The sequence below is a fragment of the Mustela nigripes genome, chromosome 6 (genome assembly GCF_022355385.1).
Source record: "Mustela nigripes isolate SB6536 chromosome 6, MUSNIG.SB6536, whole genome shotgun sequence".
NCBI lineage: Eukaryota > Metazoa > Chordata > Mammalia > Carnivora > Mustelidae > Mustela > Mustela nigripes.
The window spans coordinates 104820656-104847014 of NC_081562.1; the positions used below are offsets into that span (position 1 = coordinate 104820656).

The following is a 26359-nucleotide window of genomic DNA, read 5'->3' on the forward strand; positions in this document are numbered from 1 at the left end:
CTCTCTCTGCCTACTTGTGATCTTTCTCTGTCAAATAAATAAATAAAATCTTAAAAAAAAAAAAAAAGTAGCTTTACCAGGGTACCAGGGTGGCTCAGTTGGTTAAGCGTCTGCTTTCTGCTCAGGGCTCAGGTCACGATCCCAGGGTCCTGTTCAGCGCAAAGCCTGCTTCTCCTGTTCCCTCTGCCCCTCCCCCAGCCCATGCTCTCTCATGCTTTCTCTCAAATAAATAAAATCCTTTTTTAAAAAGTAGCTTTTGGGGCATTTGGGTGGTTCTGTCATTAATCATCTGCCTTCAGCTCAGGTTGTGATCCCAGGGTCCTGGGATTGAGCCCGGAATCAGGCTCCCTGCTCGGCGGGAAGCCTGCTTCTCCCTCTCCCACTTCCCCTGCTTGTGTTCCTGCTCTCGCTCTGCTCTCTGTCAAATAAATAAATAAAATCTTTTTTAAAAAAGTATACAGGGGGGCACCTGGGTGGCTCAGTGGGTTAAGCCTCTGCCTTCGGCTCAGGTCATGCATTGTCTCAGGGTCCTGGGATCAAGCCCCGCATGGGGCTCTCTGCTCAGCGGGGAGCCTGCTTTCTCCTTTCTCCCTCTGCCTGCCTCTCTGCCTACTTGTGATCTCTCTCTGTGTGAAGTAAATAAATAAAACCTTAAAAAAAAAAAAGCATACATTCTTCTAAAAGAAATTATTTAAAAAAGTAGCTTTTACAAAAAAAAAAAAAGTACCTTACAAAGTCCTCATTACAAACTTCATGGATCTTTAGGGAATCACTGACCCAATCATCTTACTTCCCCAAGAAAGAAAACAAGGCCCTTTGGAAAGGCTGAATAACGTCTGCCCCACAGAGCTGCATGATGGTCCCTGCCCCCACCGCGGGAGCCTTTCCGTTCCCATCTCCTTACCTGTCTCCTGCCCTTTTGACAGACCATTTCAGCAGGTTAATGATAAATGTCATTTATTGAACATCTAGCTGTCAAGGAGCATCAGGTGGTACTGTTATCCCCCTTCTGCAGGTAATGCTCAGAGAGGGGTTAACTTGTTCACTTACTCCAGGTGGCCTCACTAGGACACAGCTGTGCTCTGAAGATGAGCAAAGACAGAGGATAAGAAAGCTGACAGCTGTCTCTTCTTTTTCTCTCTGACCCAGTCTTTACCCAGCAGTGCAGGGTCTCTGGGGCCAGAAGTCACCCTGGAAAGCAAAGCAGCCATCGGCATTCTCTTTGCTGTGTCAGAGAGACTGCCAGAGTGGATGGCTGTGGGGCTGGGCTTCATGGGGTAACTGCCCTCAGAAAATTTATAGCACCCCAAATCCTGACTCTAGTTCACAAACCCCACTGATGACTACAGACCTCAGTGCCAATTTATTATTTACGTCCATTGACCAAAAACACTGTCTGATGCCCAGGGTGTTCCATCTGGAAAAACCAAAATAGTTACAAGAAAGAAATTTGGTGACTCCAAAATAAGATCGAAGCAAGTTAGCGTTTCCCTGGGTCATGCCACGCTGGCTTTGCGAGCTAGGGTCTCTTGAGGAAAGGGCTGAGACCCAGAATCATCTTCTCAGGCTTACTTTTTTTTTTGGTAGCAATTTTATTGGCATGTAAATTAAATACCTTATAAGTCATCCATTGAAGGTGTGTAATTCCGTAGCTTTTACTAGATTCATAGAGTTATGCATCCATGACTGTTACTTTAGAGCACTTTCATTACCACAGAAAGAAACTCCATACCCATTAGCCATCAGCCCTCACCACCCCATCCCACGAGACCTACACAAGCAATAATCTACTTCCTTTTTTCTTTTTAAGGTATATGCTTTTTTTTTTTTTTTTTTTGGCCCTTATTATTATTATTTTTAAGTAGGTTCCAGGCCAAACATGGGGCTTAAACTCATGACCCTGAGGTCAGGAATCACATGACCTACCGACTGAGCCAGCCAGGGCACCCAGTAGTCTGCTTTCTGTCTCTCTAGGTTGCCTGTTCGGGACATTTCATATAAATGGACAATGTGATCATTTGTGTCTGGTTTCTTTCACTTAGCATGACGTTTTCCATGCAGTTGCCTGTACCAGCAATTCATTTCTTTTTCTGGCTGAGTACTCTTCCATTGTATGGCCGTACCACATTTTATTTATCCACTCTCAAGTATCCATTCTCAGCTCCTGCCTCTCCTGGGGACAGAGGTGACTTGCTCCTGCCTTCATGCCAGGTGCCCCCCGACTCCCCGGCAGTAGCCCCTGGCACAGGGGATACCAATTGTTAACACGTCTCTCTCCTTGGAGGACCACAGCTCTTTTCATCTTGAACTGGTCCAAAGCAGACATTCGGTGCTTATCAAATAAATGAAGGAACATAGGGTTCCGAGCTTAGCTCGCAAGCATGTGTTCGTTCAAATAATTAAGATGTTCTGGGAACACAGAGGAGGGAAGCCGTTAACTCTGGGGAGGAAGTCAGAGAAGGATGAGCCACGGTTTGGGAGGCAGGGGAGAAAGGAAAAGGCCCTCCCACTGGGAAGGAGTGTTTGTAAAGACTTGGAGAGGCGGAGCTTGAGGAAGGCGAGGAGATGGGTGTGGGAGGCATGCAGGTGTGTGACAGGGAGTTGCCGGAGGTGAGGCTGGGAAGATAGGTGGGTGAGTCGAAAAGACCTCACCTGCCAGGGTAAGGTTTTGTTCTGAAGCCTCTTGGGAGTCGTCTGAGGTTTGAAGCCACAGAGTGGCATAATCAGGTCTATGCTTTAGAAAGACAATCTTGCAGGCAGTGTAAAGAATCAGTGGAGGCAGAGAAGGTTCCTTCCAGTGAGGAGGCTCTGCTGCAGGTCTGGCAAGCCCAGTGAGGCCAGGCAGAGGCAGTGTGGTGGCAATGGAATACAGTGGACATTCCCGTCTGAGGACCCACCAGGCTGACGTTATCCTCCTGCATCCGTATTCCCATACACCCTCCCCACTTCCCTAGGGTTAATTGCTGTGTGTTTGGAGGGAGTCAAGTTTACCTGTCTGGTCCTCAATAATCTCACCTCTAAAATGAGAGGGTTCCAACAAATATTTTCTCCACTACTTACAACTGAAAGTTCCAAATCCATCACTGGCTGTGGACATACCCTGGTGACGGGAGCAACCAGGTGTCCTTCCCTGGGTCTCAGCCCCAGCTGGAGCATGAAGGGAGTGGGCAAAGGGTGGTGCTAGTGAGCTGAGAGTCCCTCATCCCTGCCGTGTACAAAATCTCCAAACCTTGGAGAGATGCAAGTCTTGATAGGGGTTGCCATTCCGGGCCTGGGGAGGAAGACCGTGGCCACTAGTCCTGCAGAGAACCCCACCTACAGCCTGAGAGTGGATGAAGCATGGTCTGAGGGCTGCCATGATGCCGAGTGAGGGCCTAGGTCTCGGAGGAGAGGGCTAGTCGTCTTCCTTCACCCCCACTTTCCCTGCCTTCCCTTCCCTGGAGCATCCCAGGCTACCCTTGCTATAGCAAGCAAGGACCTGAGTGGGAGGTGGGAGGCAGCCAGCCCAGCTCCTTCCTCCTTCCCCTGCCCAAACCCCCTGTGTCCTCTGGCCTTCTGGCTGAACACAACAGATTTCTCTGGTGGAATGCCCTCCTTCCGCAGTTTGCTGTGGATCTGAGCACACTGCCCTGAAAGTCTCCCAGGGAGGGGCTGAGAGGAGGACATTTGTGGGAGACAACTGAGTCTTGTAAACTGGACTTAAAGAATTTCCCCAGAAGTAGCACAATGTCCCCATTCTTTCCTTCCAAGAAGCCTCAGCCCGCCTCCCACCTACTCAGCCCACATTCTCTCTCCCACCCATCCCAGCCCCCAACTTATATTCCCCCGTGTGATGGCTGCTTCCCAAGGCCCCACATGCTCAGCTTTGACCAGGCCAGTGTGCCCAGGAAGTGCCAGGCTGCTGAAGGGACAGGGAGTGACAGGCTCTCCTGCTTCCTTTCTGGATCCAGCTGTGGGGTCCTGTTTCCTCTGAGGCCGCACCTCAGATCTTTGGCCTTGGTGTGCAAGACTTCTCCCCCCACCATCCGTTCCTCCAGATCTCTTGCTAAAGACCTTGTGCCACTTCCTTTTATCTGGGCTTCCAGTCTGGGTGTCCCTCCTCTGTTTTCCTCTGGGCAGCTCAGATTTTGGTATCTGATGGCCCACGTGGGGAGGGAAGGGCAGGGCCTGTTTGTATAGAGTAATTGAGGCCCCACCTCCCACAACCTGGAGATTAAGCTCTGGGGGAGGGGGAGGAGAAAATTGCTGAGATGGGGTAATCTGAAACTCTTTGTCAGGATAAATTGGGACAGGATCCCCAGGCTTCCCCTCCCCTCTCAAATTCCCAGCACTCCCACCCACTCACAGCGCTGGCTGTAAGGCCCTGTCTTGTGAAGGGGGCCCTCTGCTGCTGGCCTCTAAGCTGGGTCTCTGCCCCACGGATGACACAGCCAGGGAAGAGAGTGCATACATCCTTTGCTACTACCTTCCCAGGGCCCAAGTCCCAGGCACCTCAGTAGTTAATGCCAGGAGAGGCAGGAGAGTGAGAGCAAGAGAGAGAGGCTTCCAGCTCCTAAGGGAGCAGTCTGAGGTGGTCCTGCCCCTGCCGGATGGGCCCCCCAAGGACCTCCTGCAGCGCTTTCCCAGCTGCTTCCCCACAAGGGAAGCCAGAAGCTTGAAGACTACTGGGTAGATAAGGTTTCACCAGCAGACAGCTGTGGAGCTTACTGTTAGGCAGAAGGGGAGGGGAGGAGAGCAAGTCTTAGCTGAAACCCCAGCCGGGCCCTCCTTGCAGTTCTCTCATCTTTGCCTTTCTCTTTTGGCTATTACTCCCCTTTGCTTGGAGAATCTACACCAGCCCCCTTCCTGCATGGAAAGAGCCAGTGCAGCGCCAGCGCGCATGCGCACACACACAAAGTATGGCCGAAAACACCCAGGCCTCAGGGCCGGGCAATGGGGATGAGGTTGGAGAAAGGCTGTGGGTGTGAGGCTGGGATGAGACTGAAGTGAACCTTCAGTGACTAAAGGAACGCCAGGGCTGGGGCTGCAGGGACCTGGGTGTCGCCTCTCCACCCGGCCTCCTCCAGCTGCGGGGCAGCATGGGGCCGACCGGTTCCCGGGCGCGCACACTCACCTGCTTGCTTCTCTGCCCCGCACAGTTCCGGGGCCGCGCCAACCTGCATGTGTTTGAGGACTGGTGTGGCAGTTCCATTCAGCAGCTCAGGAGGAACCTCCACTTCCCACTGTACCCCCATGTGAGTGTTTGCTGGGCGCGCCTCTTTTCTGTCTCTTGCCCCACTCCTGTCTCTCATCTCCCTCAGTCTACTCTATTCTTCATCGGTCCTGGCTTCTTTCCTAGTTCATTTTCTTTCTTTTATATCTTAGGTCCTTTCTTCTTCTGCCTATGATTATTACTATTGCTCCCTTCCCAAGGATTCCTTTGAGTTCTCTGCCATCTTCTGCATCATTTTAGCTTTAGGCTCTCATTGTGGCTCATGATACAGGTTAGCCAGAGCCACCACATACAGTCGGGCTGGTTGTACACTGTACAAGGTCACATGGACAAAGAAGCAAGTGGGAGTGGAAATCTTGCCTACACGCCACTCACCAAGTCATGCCCTAGTCCCTTCTGTCTCCCTCCCCCTCCCCCGTCTTCTCACCAGCCCTGAATGGACCATTTTCTTCAGTTTCTTGTTCCCTCTTCTGGGTAATGGTTTCCCTCCCCTTTCTTGGCATAGATTCGCACCACCGTGAGGAAGCTGGCTGTGTCCCCAAAATGGACCAACTATGGCCTCCGCATCTTTGGCTACCTGCACCCCTTCACCGATGGTGAGGCCAGCCCCAAAGTCCCATCCTCCTGCTTCCTGCTCCAGGTTCTTTACGATACCCAGAGAACATAAGCCTGTAGCCAAGAAGTAAGTCCACACTAGGCTCCCTGGACCCTGTTAGTCCATCACTGGGGAGAGGGGAAATTTCGTCATGGCGAGGTCTCATCCAGTACCCCCACCAGCTCCCGCTTTCATTCTGATTTACAGAGTCTGGCATTAGCTTGTCTCTCCCTGTGAGTCTTCCCCATCTTCGTGGTGTCACCTAGGTTGAGGACCGCCCCCCAACTTTACAGAGAGGGAAGCCACAGCATCCAAGGCCCCTGAAGAGAATGTAATTGCTAAGACATAAAACAGGCCTTCAGTCCTGCATGCTAATGCCCTTCTTGCTCTCATCTGCAAACTCTCTCCCCCACTGCCCAGGAAAGATCCAGTTTGCCATTGCTGCAGATGACAACGCTGAGTTCTGGCTCAGCCGGGACGACCAGGTGTCAGGCCTTCAGCTGCTGGCCAGTGTGGGCAAGGTAGGGTCCGCCCAGCCCGGGAGCCAGGACATGGAAGAGGCACCTGCCCACATCAGGAAACCCTCATTACCCTTCGTCACTCTGGCGTGACAGCCAGGGAAAGGTGTAAAAAAGAAGCATCCTCCCTCTCAACATGCCCCATTTTACAAAAGGATAGAAAGAGTGTAAACTGGGGAGGAGTGAGGAGTTAGTCTGAGGCCACAGAAAGACCTCAGGAAGATTCATCTCTGGGTGGGAACTGGGCCACATCCGCCTTTTGGGTTCCAGTGTCCTTAGCATGGTCCCAAGTATGCATGCCATGGGGCCTGAGTAGGAAGAGCACAGGTGCTTCTTGCCCTGGTCACCTGTCACTCCCCTCACCTCTCCTGTTTTCTTTCTCATCTTGCTCTTCTTTGCTCCCACATGTCTCCTCCCCATTCCTTCCTGTCTCTGCACTCCCCACCTCCCTTCCTTCATGTTTGTCCATCTTCCTCCTTCCGACTCTTCTCGCTCTCCTGCACCTATAGACTGGAAAAGAGTGGACCGCCCCTGGAGAATTTGGGAAATTTCGGAGCCAAATTTCTAAGCCAGTGAGGTGAGTTGGGAGTCTCGTGATGTTCTTGTGAGCGACAGAAAAAAACCAACGTACCTCAAGTGCTGAGGCCAAATCAGAGTCAGGGAAGCCATTCATACCCTCCCTGCTCTCCAGCCTTCCTTATCCCAGAGGTGCAGTGTGCCTAGGCACCCCATGCGTTCTGAATAAATGAAGTCTTTGACTTAGAAACCATCTGGCCCATCCTTCCCCATTTTACAGATGGGAAAACTGAGACTCAGAGAGGGTGTGACTGGGTGAAGGTCACACAGCTATTTAGTGACACTCAGGACTAGAAAACAAAATAGGTCTCTTCTAGTCCTTGCCCTTCCCATTTGCTCCATCTCTGGAGATGCCCACAGGGGTACAGCCTGTACACTGGCTCTCTGCCTGTGCTGCGGAAAGTTCCTCACCGTTGTGATCCCTTGGGACACTGGAGGGAGACCAGGCCTTTCCCAGCCTGTAGTTGCTGGAATTGCTTTAACATGCTGGAAGGGGAACTTAGCCTAACTTCAGAGTGCCACCTGGTGGCCGGCGCGCGCGCGCGCACACACACACACACACACACACGCGCGCGCGCGCGTGCGCGCGTGCGCGCGCAAGAACAAGCGTCGGCTTGATGGTGGTAGCCTTGAGGTCAGTAGCAGTAAGACAGTGTAGCTTGTGAAGAGCGGTTGCCGGGAGCCAGTCTCCGTGCTGAGCACTTTACTGGTAACTCCGCCTGGCAGCTGACTCTGTGGACACGGACATCCAAATCCCAGCTCCACCACCTACTACCCCAGTGATTTTGGGGCAAATGACCCAAGATTTCTGTGCCTCAGTGTTTTCCTCTATGAACAAGAATTTAGTGAGTTGGTATGCGTAAAGCACTTAGAACAGTGCCTGGCACATAGTAACAACTCTAAGCATTATTATTACAGATGGCCAGACTTGTAATAGTTCAACTTACGGTGTTTCAACTTGACAGTGGTGCAGAAGTGATATGCATTCAGTGGAAACTGTACTTCAGATTTTGAATTTGGAGCTTTTTTCAGGCCTGTGGTAAGGGATACAATAGTCTCTTGTGATGCCAGGCAGTGGCCGTGAGCCTCACTTCCCAGTCAGCTATGTGATTGATTGAGCACAGAGTCCACAACCGATATACTTATAACCATTCTATATGCATGCCACCATGCTGTTTTTCCATTTTCATTCAGTAACTGACATGGGGTATTCAGCACTTCGTTATAATTAGGATTTGTGTCAGATGGTCTTGCCCAGCTGCAGGCTAATGCCAAGTGTTCTGAGTGCGTTTAAGGTGGGCCAGGCTAAGCGATCATGTTCGGGAGGTGTATTAAATGCATTTTGACTAATAATATCCTCAGTTTACGATGAGTCTATCAGAACATAGGCCCATCGTAAGTTGAGGAAGATCTGTATATCCTTCGATTCTCCTGATTTCTCTGTGAAGTGTATACTGTTATTACCGCCACCTTACAGAAGAGAAAACTAAGGTCATGCTGTGAGTAAGAAGAAGTAGTGGGGACTCCAGGCCAGCATTAAAACCAAAGCTCCTGGAATGCCAGGAGCAGAGAGAAAAGGTCAAGGGGGTCTGGGGGTGGCAGGAGCAAGGTGGGAGCTGGTGTGGCCTGGCAGAAGAGTGGGTTACTGGGGTGACTGCAGGACCCAAGAAGATAGCCTTCTGTGTCTACTCTCTCTTGCCAGCCTGGCGGCCTCCCAGAGATACTACTTTGAGGTTCTGCACAAACAGAACGATGAGGGCACAGATCATGTGGAAGTTGCGGTGAGAGCTCCATTTTTCCTGCCCCCCAGCTCAGCTCAAAACCACTCCTCACCCCTTGTCCCTTGAACCCTTTTCTAAATCCAGCTCTCTCCGGGGCACCCGGGTGGCTCAGTGGGTTAAAGCCTCTGCCTTCGGCTCAGGTCATGATCTCAGGGTCCTGGGATCAAGGCCCACGTTGGGCTCTCTGCTCGGCGGGGAGCCTGCTTCTCCCCCCGCCCCGCCTGCCTCTCTGCCTACTTGTGATCTCTCTCTGTCAAATAAATGAATAAAATATTAAAAAATCAAAAATAAATAAATAAATAAATAAATCTAGCTCTCTCCAACCTGCATCTACCTTCTCTCCTCTTCCAGTGGCGACGGAATGACCCTGGAGCCAAGTTCACCATTATTGACTCCCCTTCTCTCTCCCTCTTCACAAGTGAGTAGACTCTGACCCTCCCCTGGAGACAGAGGCGAGCAGGTGCCAGCAGGTGGGGCTCAGTCTGCCGGGGGTGTTTGGTCAAGGGAGGGGTGGAGGCTAAAGCTCAAGGTGCTTGAAACGTAGGTGGAAAGGGGGTCCAGAACAAGGAACAGAACTTAAAGGGACTCTAAGTCAGAGATCCTTAACTTTCAAGGGTTAGTGACCACTTTGGAAGCTCGCTGAGACCTCACCCCCGAAAAAATGCACTTGTCCATGCACACACAATATTTTGTGTACAATTTCAGGGGCCTCCAGAGACCACGAGGCTCACTCCAGATGAAAAACCTCTGAGTGAGGCCAGTTTTCTGTTTCCCAGTTGAGGGTCCCGTGGTTCTTTGCAAAGCCATGACCAGCCATGAAGAAACTTTCTAGCTGCTTTAGATCTGTAGTAAATAAACTCTTCAGTTGTACTATGTATTGCTTATGACTTCCTATACATTTGCAGGCCCCACTGAGAAATCACCACCAGGCAGGTTGGGCCATGTGGGCCCAGGTATAGGAAGAGCAGGCAGGGCCCTAACCCCAAGGGAGGAAGGGAAAGCCAAGGAATGCTGGGAAGAGACTGGGAAGGCAGTGGGAAGTGTGTGAGAGACAAGAAGGCCAGGAAAGTATGGGTTCGCTGGACCGGGGCGGTGTGGCATGGGCCACACAGGTGGGAGGAGGTTGGTGGTGAACAAAGCTAGAGGCCACGAGGTCAAGGCAGAAGGGGCAGATTGTGAGCTGCTGAGTTGGTACAAGAAGAAGAAGGCAGAGCTGGAGTCCGCAAATGCAATGTGAAATGAGAAGAAAGAGGCCCATAGTAAAATTCAGGGAAGAAACCAGTAAGATGAGCCAGAGGTGACCGGCCCGGGGTATAGAGGGAGAGCTCCACCTGGAGCTGAAGACATGAATCCAGATGGTGGGGAGCAGCCAGTGCCGGGGTGGTTGGGAGACGGAGGAGGCCTGTCCCACTTGGAGGGGAGAATACTGGTCAGGGGCATAGGGGTAAGTGTGGGGGTTCCGGATGGGGGGGCGTTGAGGAGGAACAGGGCTGCAGAAAATGCGAGGGAGTGCCCTACAGTGGTCCACCTTTGCTGGCTCGTCTGTCTGAGACGTGGCATAACCTGGAGGCTGAGATTCCAAGATTCTCAGAGAGTCTTGATTCTGAGAGTCCAGATTCAGCTTTGCCCCCAACCAGTTTTGTGATCTTTGACAAGTAACTTAGGTTCTCGTTGCCGAAATTCTTATCTGGTAAAGTAGGAAAACTTAATGAGTACCTAAGGCATATGGTGCTTATGGAGGTGAAATGACTTGATATTTATAAGATGCTTGGAACAGTGCCTGGCTGGTTATTTTGTAAGTTCTCTATACATGTTTGTGAGACAAAGGAAGCAGACTTACAATGACAGATTTCCGGCAGAAAGCAGTAACACTTTTTGAGGAAGTGGTGTCTTTTCCCAGTTTACACAAAGCTCTGGTGTGTGGTAGCCATGGGGCCGGTAGAGTGGGTCTAGGGGAGATCAGCAGCCAAACTCCCAACTTGTGAGGGGGCAGGGCTAGAGGGAAGAGGGGTCACACACACCTCATACTGTCCCTGGAGTTGGGGGGCGGTTGGATACAGAAGCCTGGGCTCTGGTGGGCAGTAGTCTGGGTTCTAGGTTTACTCCAGGACTCACAGCTGCCTCTGTTCTTTCCTCCCTGAGCCCAGATGAGACAGTCCTAAGGATGGATGATGTGGGCCATATCCCTCAGACAGCAGCCAGCCATGTAGGCTCCCGAGACTCTCTTCCCAGAGAGGAGCTGCCCCTTGCAGACATGCTGCGGCCTGACCCTCGGGACACCCTCTATCGAGGTAAGACCTTGACCACACACTTCTCACCAGGTCTGGGGACCACACACTCAGGCCCATGGGTATTAGTAGAGGAGACTCTGCAGATTTGTCACTTCTACCACGGTATCCCAAAGTCAGAGAATCTTTGTTTCCCTTAAGAGTGTAAAATATAATATGCATACAGAAAAGTACAAAAATATATATGCACAACTTTACAGTTACACAAATCATTACACATTAAACATTATGTAACCACCTCCCAGGACAGAAAGTAGAACTAGAGCCCAGAAATCCCCTGCGTGTCCCTTCACAATCACATATATCATAGTTTCCTAGTGGACCCCAACTCTTCTAATCCAATGAGAGAAGTGTGTTCCCACCAAGGTGTTGGAGTCATAAATTCTTGGGAGCATTTACATTTTAAAAGCTGAGAAAACCTCCCCAGCCCCCCTGCAACCCTCACAACTGAGAGGAAGTTCAGTTCTTGGCCCTGCACTAGGATGAGACTCGGTGGCCTCTTGGATGTTTGTGAATCTTTCCTGAGGCTAGCCCTGTACAGCAATCCCATGCCATGAACCAGGGATTGCGTCCGAATCCTTGGCCTTCAAGGCTCCTTGAACGCACCTGGCCGAGAAGAGTGGTGCCAGCCTTAGTTTGGCAACCTCAGCTGATGAACTTGGCCTCTGCCCATGGCTGCCATGAGTGAATTATAAAAAAGTGCCTGTTCAGAGCAGAGGCCTGCAGCCCCTGCCCCCCTACTCCCCCGCAGCCAAGAGGCTTTGTGCCTTGAAGCCACCCTGTTCCAGATTCCTGTCCCTACCCTCATGCCTCTTCCATTACTGTCCTCAGTGCCTCTGATCCCCAAGACTCATCTCCGCCACGTCCTGCCCGATTGTCCCTACAAACCCAGCTACCTGGTGGATGGGCTCCCCCTGCAGCGCTACCAGGGACTCCGCTTTGTAAGTCTTGAGGCTGGGCAGTGGGGGCAGAGTCAAGAGGGCTTGCGGCCTGGGGCTAAGAAAGAGAGGTGCTGGCCCTGACTCTTCCTCCTCCCCAGGCCACATAGCAGCAGACAGGATGGCCTCACAGGTCCATGGGCTGGGTGAACTTGCATTCCAAGTTGTCCATGGCCCGGTGGACCGCCCTATAAACTGCAAGAATGAATGGTTGGCCTTAGGAAGGCCTCCAGCTCCAGCTCTGCCACGGTGTTGAGGATGATGGGAAGTGGGTCGGCCTGAGGCTTCCTATGCTCTCGGCTGCTTGGGCCACACAACCCCGTCCTACCTGTGTCTGTCCTACTGGATGATCAGCCAGCAGTTCTTAAACTCATTGATGAGGCACCGAGGGAGGTAAACTATGGAGCGAAGCTTAGTTCTAGAGAACCTATAGCCCGGGTGGAAACAGCAGAGGCAGAAGGCACACTATACATCCAGATCTAGAAATGATTTGGGTGCTCGAGGCTGGAAGAGGTGACCAGGACTCATCCTCTGGGTCATAGAATGGGTGGGCTCTAACTTGGAATTTGGTTGGTGGCATTGCCTGAAGCTGTAAGGAGGGCAGGAAGCAGTGGGGTGGGTAACAGAAGGAGGTTGTTCCAGGGCCCTGGAAGGTTGCAGTAAAGGCCTCGAGGCAGCAGGAGAGGGTGAGTTGGCAGGAGGAGGAGAGAATGGTACTGGCTACGACTAGGCAGAAGGAGCTAGGATGGGAGGGGAGGGGCGTGTGCACTGGGGAGCTTGAGTTGGGTTGCATTTTGTCCAGAGAACCCGGGAGAGGAGCCCTGAAGAGTAGAAGGAAATCCTGGTCTGTGGAACAAATGTTTTCTTCTGGAGCTCAAAGCAGCCCTTTTCCCCTCACCAAGGTTAGGGCCCTTAGAGCCCTGTGTGGTCCTGGTGAGGCTCAGGCTTAACCCTGCTGGCTGATTTCTTACTGAGATCCCACCCTCTCATTCCTGCTACTTTCTCTGCCTCCAGGTGCATCTGTCCTTCGTTTACCCCAATGACTATACCCGTCTGAGCCACATGGAGACCCATAATAAATGCTTCTACCAGGAAAACTCGTACTACCAGGATAGGTGAGCAAGAGAATGGCCTTACAGAGGGGCTCTCCAGGAGCCGGGAGAGCTGCCTGGACTAGAGGGGCCACAAATGCCCTTCTAGCCTGAGGAGTCTTGGCCCTTCCCAGGCATGCCACACCCTCACAGACGCACACACACTCTTGCCCTCCAGTGTGGGGCATGACTCCATGCTTTTGTTGACGCTCCCTGCAGAGCCTCACACGGCAGCCTGCGGGGCGCTGGGTGCCAGTCTGCCTCTCCCTTCCTTCTGCAGGTTCAGCTTCCAGGAGTACATCAAGATTGACCAGCCAGAGAAGCAGGGGCCAGAGCAGCCAGGTACAGTGTGACCGCTGAGGCTTCCAGGTCAGGCAGGGAGGGATGAGCATGGTCTGTTTCTAGAGGAAGTTCAGACCAGGCCAGCCCTGTCCCTGACGAGCTTAAAATCTGACCCACATAGCCCCTCCCCTACACCCAAAGGAGTAGAGAGTGGCACTCCTTCCTTCTCCATCCCACGCACATGTGGAAAGTGATACTGTTTTTAACAACGTGCTGCGGTCAGCTGGAGGAGAATTAGAGCCCCAGAGGAGATTACTTGGAGTGCTGGAGGGATTGCTCTCGCTGGCGTGTCACTGGGAAAGTTATGCTGCAGAGAAACACTGTCAACCTGTGGCCTCCCTTCTGGAGGGATTAGGGCATGCCGGGAGCCATTTGTTGGGTCCCGTGTGCCAGGCACCTGCTAGGCACTTTGGGTATTTTATATCACTCCATCTTCACAACAGCCCTGTGGAAGATGCATGATTATTCCCTTTATGCAGAGGAAGAAACTGGGATTGGTGGAGGTGGGTAACCTGCCCAAGGTCCCACAGTAAGCCAGTGGCGGAGCCCAGGTGCAATCCCCATCTGACACTCAGTGTCTCATTCATAGGATCAACTGCTTCTTGTATATCTTGTTTGGGAAAGGCTAGGAACTCTGATGTGAGCAATGGTTGTTATTATTAACAACAGGCTTTGAGGAAAGCCTTCTAGAAGAATCCCAGTATGGAGAAGCGCCAGAAGAGACCCTTGCCTCCAATGTTCAGGATGCCAGGATGCCAGAGGGAAGACAAGTGCCTACCTTTCCTCCTGGGCAGGATGTCACTGACTACCACCTCCGGAAACTCCTGGCTCAGCCCCGGGAGGGTCTGCTGGCACCCTTTTCTAAGCAGAACTCCACAGCTCCCTTCCCTGCAAGGACTAGCGATGTCCTAGTCCAGCAGCCAGAAAAGAGGGAGCGAAGACCCAGCCCTGAGCCCAGCCAGGATCCATCTTACTCTCAAAAGTGGCTCCCAGGGCATCTGGCAGGGAAACTGCCTCCTGTCAAGGGGCCCAGGCCCACTAGTGACAGTCCCAGGAAAACTCTAGGGCAGTCCCAGTGGCTGAATCAAGTTGAGACATACATCGCAGAGCAGAGGAGGGGAGACAGGATGGAGCCCCTAGCCCCTAGGAGGGGTTGGCATGGCAAGGAAGACGTCGTGGTTGCTGCAGGCCAGGAAGGACAGGTGGAAGGAGAAGAAGAGGGGGAAGAAGAGGAAGAGGATATGAGTGAGGTGTTCGAGTACGTGCCCGTGTTTGATCCAGTGGTAAACTGGGACCAGACCTTCAGTGCTCGGAACCTTGACTTCCAAGCCCTGCGGACCGACTGGATCGATCTGAACTGTAACACGTCTGGCAACCTGCTGCTTCCGGAGCAGGAGGCTCTCGAGGTCACACGGGTCTTCTTGAAGAAGCTCAACCAGAGGAGCCGGGGGTAAGGTAAAGGGCTTTTCTGGGACTGGGGCTGGGGCACACCAGCCGTCTAGCCTGGGAGGCAGGAACCTTGGGGTAGTCGCCTGTTCCCCGGCTACAGGCTCCCTGGATGATCACACACTTGGGACCCCTTATTCCTGAGAATGAGCTCTACCTGTCAGGTCTTTGTCTAGCCTTGGGCAAGGTTCTCACATCCCTTGGTACCTGGCCTAGGACATGTGTTGAGCACTGGGAAGATGGGGTCCCCTTTCTCAGGGAAGGAGCTAGTAGCAAAGAGATAAAACAGACAAAACTGAGTCTAAGAGAGTAAGACCCTAGGTGTGGGCCAGAAGGGAGTGCGAGAGCGGAGAGCAGGCCCTGACTTCCTTGGTTTTGCATTCATTTGCTTAACCAATCAACATTCTTATAATTGAGACACGATTCGCGTAACATTTAACTCCCCATATTAGAGTGTACGGCTTTAGAGTGTACAGTTTGGTGGTTTTTAGGCTCATTCATAATATTGTGCAACCATCACCACTATCTGATTCCAGATGTTTTCATCACTTTTCAAAAGGACTCCTGCACGTGTTAGCATTACTTCCATTTCTCCCTTCTCTTGGGCTATAGCAATCACTACCTGACTTTCTCCCGCTATAGATTGACCTGTAAAAATCATTTCATGCAAATGGAGTTAAATTTCAGGTAAATGGAATATGTGACCTTTTGTCTCTAGCTTCTTTCACTTAGCAAAACTTTTTCAAGGCTTCTGGTTGCAGAAGGTATTGAGCGCTTCGTTCCTTGGTACTGCTGCATAATATTCCGCATATTGTTGGTTAACATCCGGGTTGCTTCCACTTTGGGCTGTTAGGAACACAATGGTGCTCTGAACAGTCATGTGTAATTGTTTTGCACGAACAGGTTTTTAGCTCTCTTAGGGGTATACCTAGGAATAGAATTGCTGAGTCATAAAACTCTGTGTTTAACATTTTGAGAAACTGCGGATCTCTTTTCCAAATCAGCTGCATGGTTCTACATTCCCAACAGCTGTGTTAATTTCTTGTGTCAGTGCTAGTTGTTTTCCTTTCTTGAAAATAGCCATCCTGATGGGTGCGAAATGGTATCACATGGCGGTTTTGATTTACATTTCCCTAGTGGATTAATGATACTGAGCTAACCAGTCAGTAGTTTTCTTTCTTTTTTTTTTTTTAATTTTTAAAGATTTTATTTATTTATTTGACAGAGAGAGATCACAAGTAGGCATAGAGGCAGGCAGAGAGAGAGAGAGAAGAGGAAGCAGGCTCCCTGCTGAGCAGAGAGCCCAATGTGGGACTCGATCCCAGGACCCTGAGATCACGACCTGAGCCGAAGGCAGCAGCTTAACCCACTGAGCCACCCAGGTGCCCCAGTCAGTAGTTTTCTAATAACCCATCCTATGTTATGGACTGTAAATGAGCAGAGTACTTTATTGATGAGGGTCAGTTTCTGAAGGAAATATTCACCTTATATATTCAGGATCTTAGAGTTAATAACGATCTTTAGAGATCATCCCAGGTCAATGGGTGCATGTTTTTTTTTTAAAAATTTGACAGAGATCACAAGCAGGCAGAGAGGCAGGCAGAAAGAGAGAGGGGGAAGTAGCCTCCTGGCTGAGCAGAGAGCCCAATGAGGGGCTCGATCCTAGGACCCTGAGATCACAACCTGAGCTGAAGGCAGAGGCTTTAACCCACTGAGCCACCCAGGTGCCCTAATGGGTGCGTTTTTAAAGATGAGGCAGTGAACAGTAGCAATTAAACATCTGGTGGAAGCATCTTAATTGATTAATTATTTTCTATTATTTATTTATTTATTTATTTATTATTTTTTTTAAACTAAACTCTGTACCCAACGTGGGTCTTGAACTCACAACCCTGAAATCAAAAGTCACGTGCTCTACTGATTGATCCAGCCAGGTGCCCCTGCATCTTAGCTAATGGCAATACTAGAACAAAAAACAGGGTCCCCTGACATCTGACCTCACAGGCTTCTGCTTACCATGTTACCCCTGACAGTGGAGAAAGAGTTACTCAAGCTGCCCACCCTTTCTGCCACAGAAAGTACCAGCTACAGCGCATCGTGAATGTGGAGAAGCGCCAGGACCAGCTACGCGGGGGTCGCTACCTCCTGGAGCTTGAGCTGCTGGAACAAGGCCAGCGCCCAGTGCGGCTCTCCGAGTATGTGTCTACACGAGGCTGGCAGGGCATCGATCCAGCTGGTGGGGAAGAGGTCGAGGCCCGGAACCTGCAGGGCCTGGTTTGGGGCTCAAACAACCGCCGGAGACATGTCTTGAGTGTCCGGGCCCCGGAGCCCAAACTGTGTTGGCCCCAGGGCTTCTCCTGGAATCACCGAGCCGTGGTCCACTTCGTTGTGCCTGGTGAGCCTCATGCTGAGCCCGGCCATTATCAGCAGAGAGGGGATCCTAAAATTCACCGTGAGCACCCAGGTGTCTGCTCACTGGTGTGATCTTACAAGAACCTGTGGGAGAGGCCACTTGACAGTCGAGGACCTGAGGTCACATGGCTGAGTGTTGTGGTTGGCAAAGATGCTGACTAGCAGGCCAGGTGCTCCCTGTTGCTCCAGATTTCAGGGTGGGGTGCGATCATGGCCACGTCATTGTACCGGGGCTTGCAGCTGCTCTGGGAACAAGACATAGAGTGGCTTAGCTGGTATCTGTAGCGGGAAAGGGGAGCAGGGAACAGAAAGGAGAGCAAGGGTGCTACTAGGACGGGCAGATGACGGGGTCTGAGTGTGAGAGCACAGTCCGGTTACTACGAGAGAGCTGAGGACGAGCCCCTGTCCCAGGACTTCCCATAGGACTCTGCCTGGAGGCTCTGTGGGAGGCAGGGTGCAGAGGCCCCGTTCACGGGTCAGCTCCCCCTCTGCCTCCGCCCCCACCTCCCTGCTGCATTGCCGATGGGTCTGTAGTGGCGGAGGTCCACTGGGGCCCTGACTCGTGCAGGAGCTGGCAGTGGGGCTGCCGTTCTCGGTGTTACCGCCTCTTTCTCCCTTTTGCCCACTGTGGTAGTAAAGAACCAGGCGCGCTGGGTGCAGCAGTTCATCAGAGACATGGAAAAGCTGTTTCAGGCCACCGGTGACCCACACTTCAATATCATCATCACTGACTATAGCAGTGAGGACATGGACGTCGAGATGGCCCTAAAGAGGTCCAAGCTGCGAAGGTGAGGGGGCTCCCCCGCTGGAGCCCAGCCTGAACCACCCGCTTTCTAGAGTCCCAAGACTGCTGGGTGCTGGGCAGAGCCTGAAGTCCCAGCTGGCTTTCCTGAGTCCCAGTGTCTGGCTTTCTCCAGATGACTCACCTGGGTATGATCCCACCCTAAGAGCCACATCCTCTTCCTCCGGGCCCACTGGTGTCCTCCGGGGACCACTGCCGCCGAGCCTCATACTCTGCCCCTCTTTCCTCTCCTCTCCCTGCAGCTACCAGTATATGAAGCTGAGTGGAAACTTCGAGCGCTCAGCTGGGCTTCAGGCTGGCATAGACCTGGTGAAGGTAATATCCTGGGAGGGGCCTGGGAGACACGGTTACAGACTGGTTAAGAGATGGAGACATCTGGGATGTGTGAGGCAGTCAGCCCCTCAGGGAGGAAGGAATGAGGACCCGGGAGGTCCTCTCTGTTCTGCTGCAGGGCGGGTGGTGGGCGAGACTGAGCAACTGACAGTGGAGCATTTGTCCGGAGGCCTTGCGGTCCAGAAAGGAGGAAGGGGAGGTGTCAGAATTCATTCTCTGACTCTGAAAACTGTGTACTTGGTGCCCAGTACCGTGGCAGTCTGCCCAACAGTTTGGTGGAAGTTTGTCCAGCATTTGAGTGGGAAGGAGCCTGAGGATTGTCCTCGGGAGTGGCCTGACCCTCCGCCCTGGTCTGTGGGCTCTGCTGAGCCTCCCCCATCTGTCTTCAGGACCCGCACAGCATCATCTTCCTCTGTGACCTCCATATCCACTTCCCAGCCGGAGTCATCGATACCATCCGGAAGCACTGTGTGGAGGGCAAGATGGCCTTCGCCCCCATAGTGATGAGGCTGCATTGCGGAGCCACCCCGCAATGGCCTGAGGGTGAGCCCTGCCTTGGGCTGGGGTGGGTAGGCGAGCCCTCTCTGGCCTTGGTTCTTTATCCCAGAGCTAGAAACATCCGTGTCTACCATGGCGGTCTCCCTCCTGTTCCTCCTGCCCACTGGACAGCCCACCCTAGGAGCACCCGCAACAGCAGCAGTGATGAGCACTTCCTCCCCATTTTCCCTTCTTTCAGTCATCAGATACCTACTCTGTGCCAGATTCTGTGCCCTCTGCACATAGAGAAACGGGAAGACAGGCTGCCTGCTTCTGGGAGGAAAACAGACAAGGAAAGCATGTTCGGCTGTGTCTTCAGTGGCTGCCATTGCGAGATCCTGTTTTAGGGCCTGTAGTCACCCTCCTGTAGGACCGCAGTTTTGGCCGGACCCTGAATCTGAGTGTGGGCAGGGACTTGTTTGCATGAGAGTTTTCAGCGTCAGGCACCTACGTCCCCTGTCTTTCAGAGAAGGCTCTGGGAGCACAGCCCAGCAGCCTTCCTTGCTTCCTCCTGGTCCCTGGCTCATCTCACAGGGGCTTCTTGTCTGGCCACAGGTTACTGGGAGGTGAATGGGTTTGGACTGCTCGGCATCTACAAGTCAGACCTGGACAGAATCGGCGGCATGAACACCAAGGAATTCCGAGACCGCTGGGGCGGGGAAGACTGGGAGCTGCTGGACCGGTGACTGAGGGAGGAGGGTGTCTGAGAGGGACTGCGGGGAGAGAACAGGGCTAGATCAGCCGAGGCTGGGGCCATCGGGCAGCAGATTCCTCATCTCTGGGCTCAGAGCAAGCCCTGCCCCTCGCCAGGGGTCCTATTACTCGCCTAGCCAAGACTCAGTCTCTGTGTCTATTAGAAGGAGGATGATACTGCCTTCACCTGTGTCACAAGGTTGGCGTGGAGATTAGAGTGCATGGTGAGCTGTCAGGATAAAGTAGCTCGCGAGCTGTGTGCTTGTAAATGCTGATGCTCTCAGCCCCGGTGTTCTCCGGATCGGAGCCTTCCTCCTCTGCACCACTGCCCGGTGGGGAAGCTGAGGCTGGGAATGGACAAAAGAGACAGATGAAGGGTCAGGAAAGACTTGGGGCCAACGTAAGAGACATTAAGGCCATTAAAGGGCAGTAAGATAATCCAGGACGTCCTGGGGCTCTGGAAGCCTGGGAGAAGGGAGTTTCAGGGAGCAAGAAATAGTCCCTGGGAAGAAGAAAGGAGAACACGGGACAGACCACAGACTTGGGAAGCAGTAGCAGGGTTGAGGCAGGCACAGGTGGGCCAGGACCCCACTGTAGGGTGGTGAGGGAGCGGAAGCTGTGTTAGCAGGAGAGTCCTCTTTCAAGAAGTTTGTTTTTTAAAAAAAATTTGCTGCCACGCTGCCTGGCTGGCTCAGTAGAGAGAGCACACAGGTCTTGATCTTGGGGTCATGAGTTCGAGCCCCACATTGGGTGTAGAGGTTTTTTAATAAATAAAAGTTACAGAAGAAGGAGAGGAATTTGTTGCCAAGAGATGGGGAGGGAAAGAGGATAATACCTTGAGATTTGGATTGAAGGGAGGAGGCGGAGGAGAGAAAGGGAGAGAGACATCAAAGGAAGAAAGGACCAGGGTTGGCTGTGTATCACTCTCTCTTAAAGGAGGAAAAGACTGGCAGACTGAGACTCTGAAAGGTGACATGCTTTATAAGGTATGGGGCTGGGATTCAGACCTAGGCTGGCTGGCTCCCAACTGCAGCCTCCTCCCATGTCCTGTGGGGAGGAAACAGGAAGACAGGGAGCAGGGGTGACGTAGGCATGGGAAGTGGGGTCCTCAGGGGCCTGGGCCTCTCCCCACTTGCCTCTGGTGCTTCTGTTGCTCACCCTGCCCCTCCCTCATTCAGGATCCTCCAAGCGGGCCTGGAAGTGGAACGTCTCTCCCTCAGGAATTTCTTCCATCACTTCCATTCCAAGCGAGGCATGTGGAACCGCCGCCAGATGAAGATGCCGTGATCCCAAGGGGTGGCCCGCTGGACTGACTGCTTCCTGCTCCTTGACTTGTGCTGGCTCCCCAGTGCCCCTGCTCGCCGCTGCGGGGTGGGGAAGGGGGGCAGAAGCCATGGCTGAGCCCCGAGAGGCCTCAGAGCTAACACCGTCACCACCCAGAGCTGTTGCCTCACGCAGACAGCTGCCAAGGCCCCTCTCTCTACCCTCGGGGTCTCTGAAGGGAGGACCTTGGGAGAAGGACCGAGAGGGGCCGTTCACTCAGTTAACAGAGATGGACTGGCCTCTGGGAAAGGCAGCACAGTGCAGCCAAGGAAGGAAAGACCTGTTTGAGCGCTGCTGACCTATCCGTGAGGTGCATTCCAGCACCCCCCACCAGGCTCCTCCTGGGGAGCAGTGACCATGACCTGGAAACTCTTCTCTTGGACATATTCTATTGGGGTTTTTATTTTTTCTAACAGAAAACCAAAACTGTACCTGTCCAGACCCAGCCTTGACTGTGAGAGAGGGATGGAGTCATGCATTTAGGGCATGTCCCAGCTTGCATACCTCAGACCCACTTCTGTGTAGCGCGACGTGTCCTTCAAGTCCTTGGTCTGGCAGCTGATTTATAACCAGAGGAGCTGGCACAGCGTGGATCCGTTCTCAGCTCTACCCCGGCTGTGCTTTCCAGAGACATGCACATCTCTCCCGGGGAGCCACAGAACAGCTGGCCGCCAATTAGGGCATTAACCTTCTCCTCTGGGTGGTGCTAACTCCAGCCCAGCACAGACTGGCATCATCATGGTGCCTCAGCGGGGTCGGGAGACAGAGGGCTGGTGGACCGTGGACCCGTCAGTCCTGGGTGTCTGGTGTAGAGGTGGTGCCAGACCGGCACGGTGGAGAAGGAGGGAAGAGAAGCCCCCGGCCTGGCCCTGCCCGGCCTGGCCTGCCTGCAGGCTGAAGCTTTGAGGAGACCATGGAGCAGAGAGGAAAGAGGATGGAGATGTAACAAAGCCCTGGGCTTAGACGGGAAGAGGGAGTGGGCATCCAGCAGGAGGGGGAGAAAGGGAAGTGGAAAATCGGAGTTCCCCACAGTCCTGATCCCGAACAGACTTGGCCTCCTTCAGGGAGATCCCCAGTCCTGGCCTGCCGGGAAGAAGAGGAAGGGGTATGGCCAAAGTGGAGGAACAGGGACCAGGGTGTGGAGGGGCAGGGCCATGGGCTTGGGGAGGTAAGGGCATCGCCCTGAGATCTCTTCCTCAAATTGGAGAAGAGTGGGGCCAGGAGGAACTGAAAAGTGGAGCCATTTCAGGAAGCTAGCCCTTGGCCTTTGTAATCTCTGGCTGCCCTTTCTCACACCTGCTGATCATACATTTAGTCTTGCACTAAAAGTCCTCAGGTGCCTTCAGGGCTGGGGATTTTTCTGCTGCTGCTGCTGCCTCTGCCGCCGCCGCTGGTTTGACCAGTGGTGCATTGGACACTGGCTCTGGCACTCCAGTCCATGGAAGGAGGGGAGCCCGGGGCTCGCTGCTGTGAGGAAAGGCTCGTGGGGCTGCCGCGGGTCACAGGAGGCCAGGCTGCTGAGCCCAGGCTCCATTCTGTGGTAGAGTCCTAGTCACAGCTTTCAGAGCTCCAGGGTCTACCTGGTGGGCCCTGCATTCACCAAGAGCACACGCTTGGCATTAAGGAGAATCAAGCCTTGAGAACCTTCTGGAGGTTGAAGAGAGTTTCATCCTCCTCTAAAAAATCAGGAAGGACAAAACTTTCCAATTAATGGGCTGTGGCTTCTGGATGCCATTCCTGCCCCTTGGGCCCTGGCTTTTCACACGGCCCTTGCTCAGGCCTACTGCCTTTGGGAAAGGGCTATATGGAATAGGTAGAGCTCCAGTTAGCTGGCTGGGGTGGGCAGCTTGCTTTCTGGGGCCACCCTTGGGCGTGGCACTGGTAGGCCTGAGCCAACCGAGACAGCTCTGCTGCCTCCATGCTTTTAAAGACAGGAGCCAGCCCCGTCTGCCCTGCCCTCCCCTGCCCTGCTCACGACCCCCTCTGACTCTGGCCAGTGCCTTTCCTTCAATGTTTGTTACCTCCACACCATCTGCCTTAAGGGTGAGGGCCCCTACTCTGTAGGGAAATGTGTCGGGTTGGGGGGGAGGGAGGGAAGTGATTAAATACAGCATCTTCTTAGAAAACCAAGTGGCTCATGTGTTCTTCTCATCCCCCATCAAGATGGGAGAGGGCTGGGCTGAGGGGCTAGGGGGCACTTCTCCATCCTTCAGTCGCCAGGATGCTCCCACACCACCCTCCACTGTTCACCATCAGTTTGGTCTTGCCCTGTGGGGAGCTGCCTGAGTTCACTGTCTGAGAGCGGACTGGGCATTTTCTGCTCAGCAAGTTAGTAAGAGATTGGTGGTTTCAGTAGAGAAGGGCTACCCTGGGGGACGTCCCCCTGGATGGACGCCCTGGAGGACGAAGGCTAGATGCAGGCCAGGATGGCTCGGCGAAAGTAGCAGACACTCTAAAAATCATTCCTGTGTGAGGTATGATACCTGGTTGGGTCTTTACAGGTACAAATTTACCGTCCTCATTCTGTTTGGCTAAGGCAAAGATCAAAATGAGTTTGTAGGCCTTAAGCACATGCCTAAGGGAAGGTGCTAATTTGAAAGCTATAACAGGTTTTCAAAAAGGATTGTGCATAAACATGGATCAATCCAGAACTAAGTAATCTGCCATTGATGTAGCAGATGGTAATTAGCCCAAGGTATGTGGGGCCAGAAAAGCTGACTCAGAGCAGGACCCAGAGAAGAGGGAGTCGAGTCCTTACCAGAACACAGCTGGAGAGGGCATCCAGAGACTAGCCCAGAGGCATAAAGATTGACTCAGAGTGCATTTACAGAAAACTTTATAGATAGAGATCATTCCATTTTACAAAAGGGGAGAACTTGGCCTGGAGCAGAGGGAATGGATAGGATGGAGGAAAGGAATGAGGTGGAGTAAGGAGTCCTGAAGCCGGGCGGGCTTGGCCTTAGGTAGACACGCCTCAGGTGCAGGAGATACTACCAGAAAGAAAGGTCGGCAGTACCCCATTCTGAGCTCAGGACTCCAGCCCAAGATGGGATTCACTCAGACCAGTGAAAGAGCACATCTTTATTCAGATGCTCTTGGTGGGGAGGAAGGGCACCTCCATTGCCCTTCTCAAGCTCTCCCAGGGGCTATGGAAAGGGCCCCTCAGCCTAGCAGAGTGGGTAGGAGAGGCGGAAGCTGTTCCAGACCTAGGACCTGTAGGGGGAAGCAGAGACGAGACGGTGAGGAGGGCAGGCCAGACCAGCGGTCCTCAGATTTACTGTGCACACAATTCCCCTAGCAAACTTTTCCAAACACAGGCGCTCATTCAGGAGATCTGAAGTGGGGCTGGAGATCCCACATGTCCCGCAACCTTCCAGCTGGTGTTGCTGTTGGTCCATTGACCCCAGTTTGAGCAACAGGGACTGCTGGGCAGTGCCAGAGAGGCATCCTATACGGCATCTTTCCTCTTGCCAGAGGGGCAGAGCCAAGCACTAACCACACTGCCTCCCATCCATCCCAGGCTCTAGAAAAACCCCAGCTTGACCGCTGAGGAAGATTCCCCTGTTAGCAGCAGGAGGGGCCTTTCTGGGCCCCAATCCAAGTGCTCTCAGACCCCCTCCTGCCTCAGATCTATCTTTTCCCTGGTCCTTGAAAGGATCTCACTCTTACCCCAAATCCCCAGAGCCGGGAGAAGGGTCATTTGGAACTCTTGGACCCGGGGGAACCTCTCCTCCTCTCTCACCTGGGTCCCAAGGCTGTGTTCAGAGAGGATTCCTTGAGGTCCTGGCAGCCAGGGAGCCTGTCTTGTGTACCCCGAAGGCTGTAATGAAGACATTGATGACGACCGTGATGGCGACCAGGCTGGTGGCGGTGTTGTTGAGCTGGTTAACCTGGCCCTGCTTTCCTACCTCATTGAGGTTCCAACGTGCTGCGGACCAAGTGGAGAGCTAAGGGTCAGTGTGAGTTCACAGCCCAAAACCTCTCCCGCAGCATCCACTAGAGGCCAGAGAAAGTCTGGCACCGTGGAGATCCGTGTGGCAAAAAGCAAGGGAGGTGGTAGGCATTGGGCTGTGCCTCCTTCCCCCTCACTGGGATTTGGAAACTTCCACTGGGTCTTATAAGTGGGACACACGCTCACACTAAAGGCCATAAGGACCTCTGCCACAAGTAAGGGAAGAGAGTCGTTTAGCAGGTATCGTGGAGGGACCACTATGTGGAAGACCAGGAGGCAGGACAGGGACCTGCTCTCACTGTGTAGGAGTTGTTAGCTGGGTGTTAGCTGTGGAGGGCTACCACCAGCTTAGCCAATGGTTGGGATGTTGGCGTGCCAGAGTAGGGGAGGCTCAGGGAGGCAGTCGGGGATTTTCTTCCCACTAGAGGGCCCTGAGGCCCCCTCCAGGCCTGGGATCCTCACCAATGACCACGAGGAGGATTCCAATGGCCACCTGCAGGAGCAGAGAAACGCTGATGAGGGTGACGAGGGCGGTGTAGTAGTGGGAGGCCGGTCCCTGCTCCAGCACCGCTTTCAGCCGCGTGGTGTTGGACATGAAGAGGGCCACGTCCAGCATGCTCTCTGCCATGCTCTTCTTGGTGGCATAGTGGTTCAGGTTGATGGGCTGGCTCCTCCGGGGGTTGGGGTTCCCAGGCTGTAACAGAGAAAGCGCAGGCTGACCCGGGACTCTCCCGCAGGGAAGCCACTGAGAGACTGGAAGGAGGAGAGAGGTTCTCAAGCTTTCTCTAACTGGTGGGAAGCTGAGGACAAGTAACAGCCTGCTCAGTTCTGCGGCCTGAAAGAGTGAGGAGTTGGACTAGAAAGGACCTTTGAAATGATGGTACGTTGTCATTTATGGTCCCCAAGGGTCTCCCCACTTCTATCTGAGGAAGGGCGAGGGGCGGTGGTGAGTTCTCAGCTGCTTCTGAGATGTTGCACCATCATTTCATTGTCTATTTTGTCCGAGCCGGCACTTGGGCCCCTCTCTTTCCCTCTGAGAGGAAGGCATCTCAAAAACGACAGGAGGAGCTCTGAGGCTCCCGTGGAATGGGAATGGCACCTCTGCTCACATAATGCTGTGGCCCCAAGGGAGGGTGCACGGCTTAGCACATGGGTCATGAGCTGTACCTGGGTCCCACTCAACTCTGTGGCCAAGGGCGCTGAGGCCACAGCTGTGCTCGTCAGAATGTATGTCTGGCTGTGTGTATGGACATGCATGGCAATGCGTACTAGTGAAAAGAGCCTCATTTAATTTAAAAAAAAATTTTTTTGCTAGGATTTATTGACATAATTTACCCTTGATTTGACTTTGAAAAATAAAGCTCATGTTCCCAAGATGTCACCCACTCTGAAAGATGGAGTAACGAGACAGAACATACGGACGGGGCCTCAGGGTTGGGCCCAGAAATTCAGACAGGTTGCTGCAGGCAATCTGTGGTCACCACGAGAACTTGGGTATGTTTTCGGAAAGTTAATTCAGG

General features: G+C 53.0%; 2 protein-coding genes across 2 annotated transcripts in view; one reads left to right on the plus strand and one right to left on the minus strand.

Annotated features, from left to right (window-relative positions):
* Positions 1–22968, plus strand: part of B4GALNT3 (beta-1,4-N-acetyl-galactosaminyltransferase 3) — a 91302-nt gene extending 68334 nt beyond the window's left edge. The window contains exons 4-20 of the mRNA XM_059403856.1: positions 5139–5234; positions 5718–5808; positions 6228–6328; positions 6835–6902; positions 8604–8682; positions 9034–9100; positions 10830–10973; positions 11802–11911; positions 12923–13023; positions 13280–13341; positions 14011–14791; positions 16863–17182; positions 17834–17987; positions 18244–18316; positions 18724–18877; positions 19427–19553; positions 20743–22968. Of these exons, the coding sequence (XP_059259839.1) occupies positions 5139–5234; positions 5718–5808; positions 6228–6328; positions 6835–6902; positions 8604–8682; positions 9034–9100; positions 10830–10973; positions 11802–11911; positions 12923–13023; positions 13280–13341; positions 14011–14791; positions 16863–17182; positions 17834–17987; positions 18244–18316; positions 18724–18877; positions 19427–19553; positions 20743–20851 (2637 nt within the window). The 3' untranslated portion in view covers positions 20852–22968. The remainder of the gene's footprint in view (positions 1–5138; positions 5235–5717; positions 5809–6227; positions 6329–6834; positions 6903–8603; positions 8683–9033; positions 9101–10829; positions 10974–11801; positions 11912–12922; positions 13024–13279; positions 13342–14010; positions 14792–16862; positions 17183–17833; positions 17988–18243; positions 18317–18723; positions 18878–19426; positions 19554–20742) is intronic.
* Positions 22969–23768: 800 nt separating this feature from the next.
* NINJ2 (ninjurin 2) overlaps positions 23769–26359 on the minus strand; it is a 77570-nt gene continuing 74979 nt past the window's right edge. Inside the window, exons 2-4 of the mRNA XM_059404964.1 lie at positions 25302–25533; positions 24630–24815; positions 23769–24100 (exon numbers count right to left, since the gene is read on the minus strand). Coding sequence (XP_059260947.1) covers positions 24649–24815; positions 25302–25533 — 399 coding nt within the window. The 3' untranslated portion in view covers positions 23769–24100; positions 24630–24648. The remainder of the gene's footprint in view (positions 24101–24629; positions 24816–25301; positions 25534–26359) is intronic.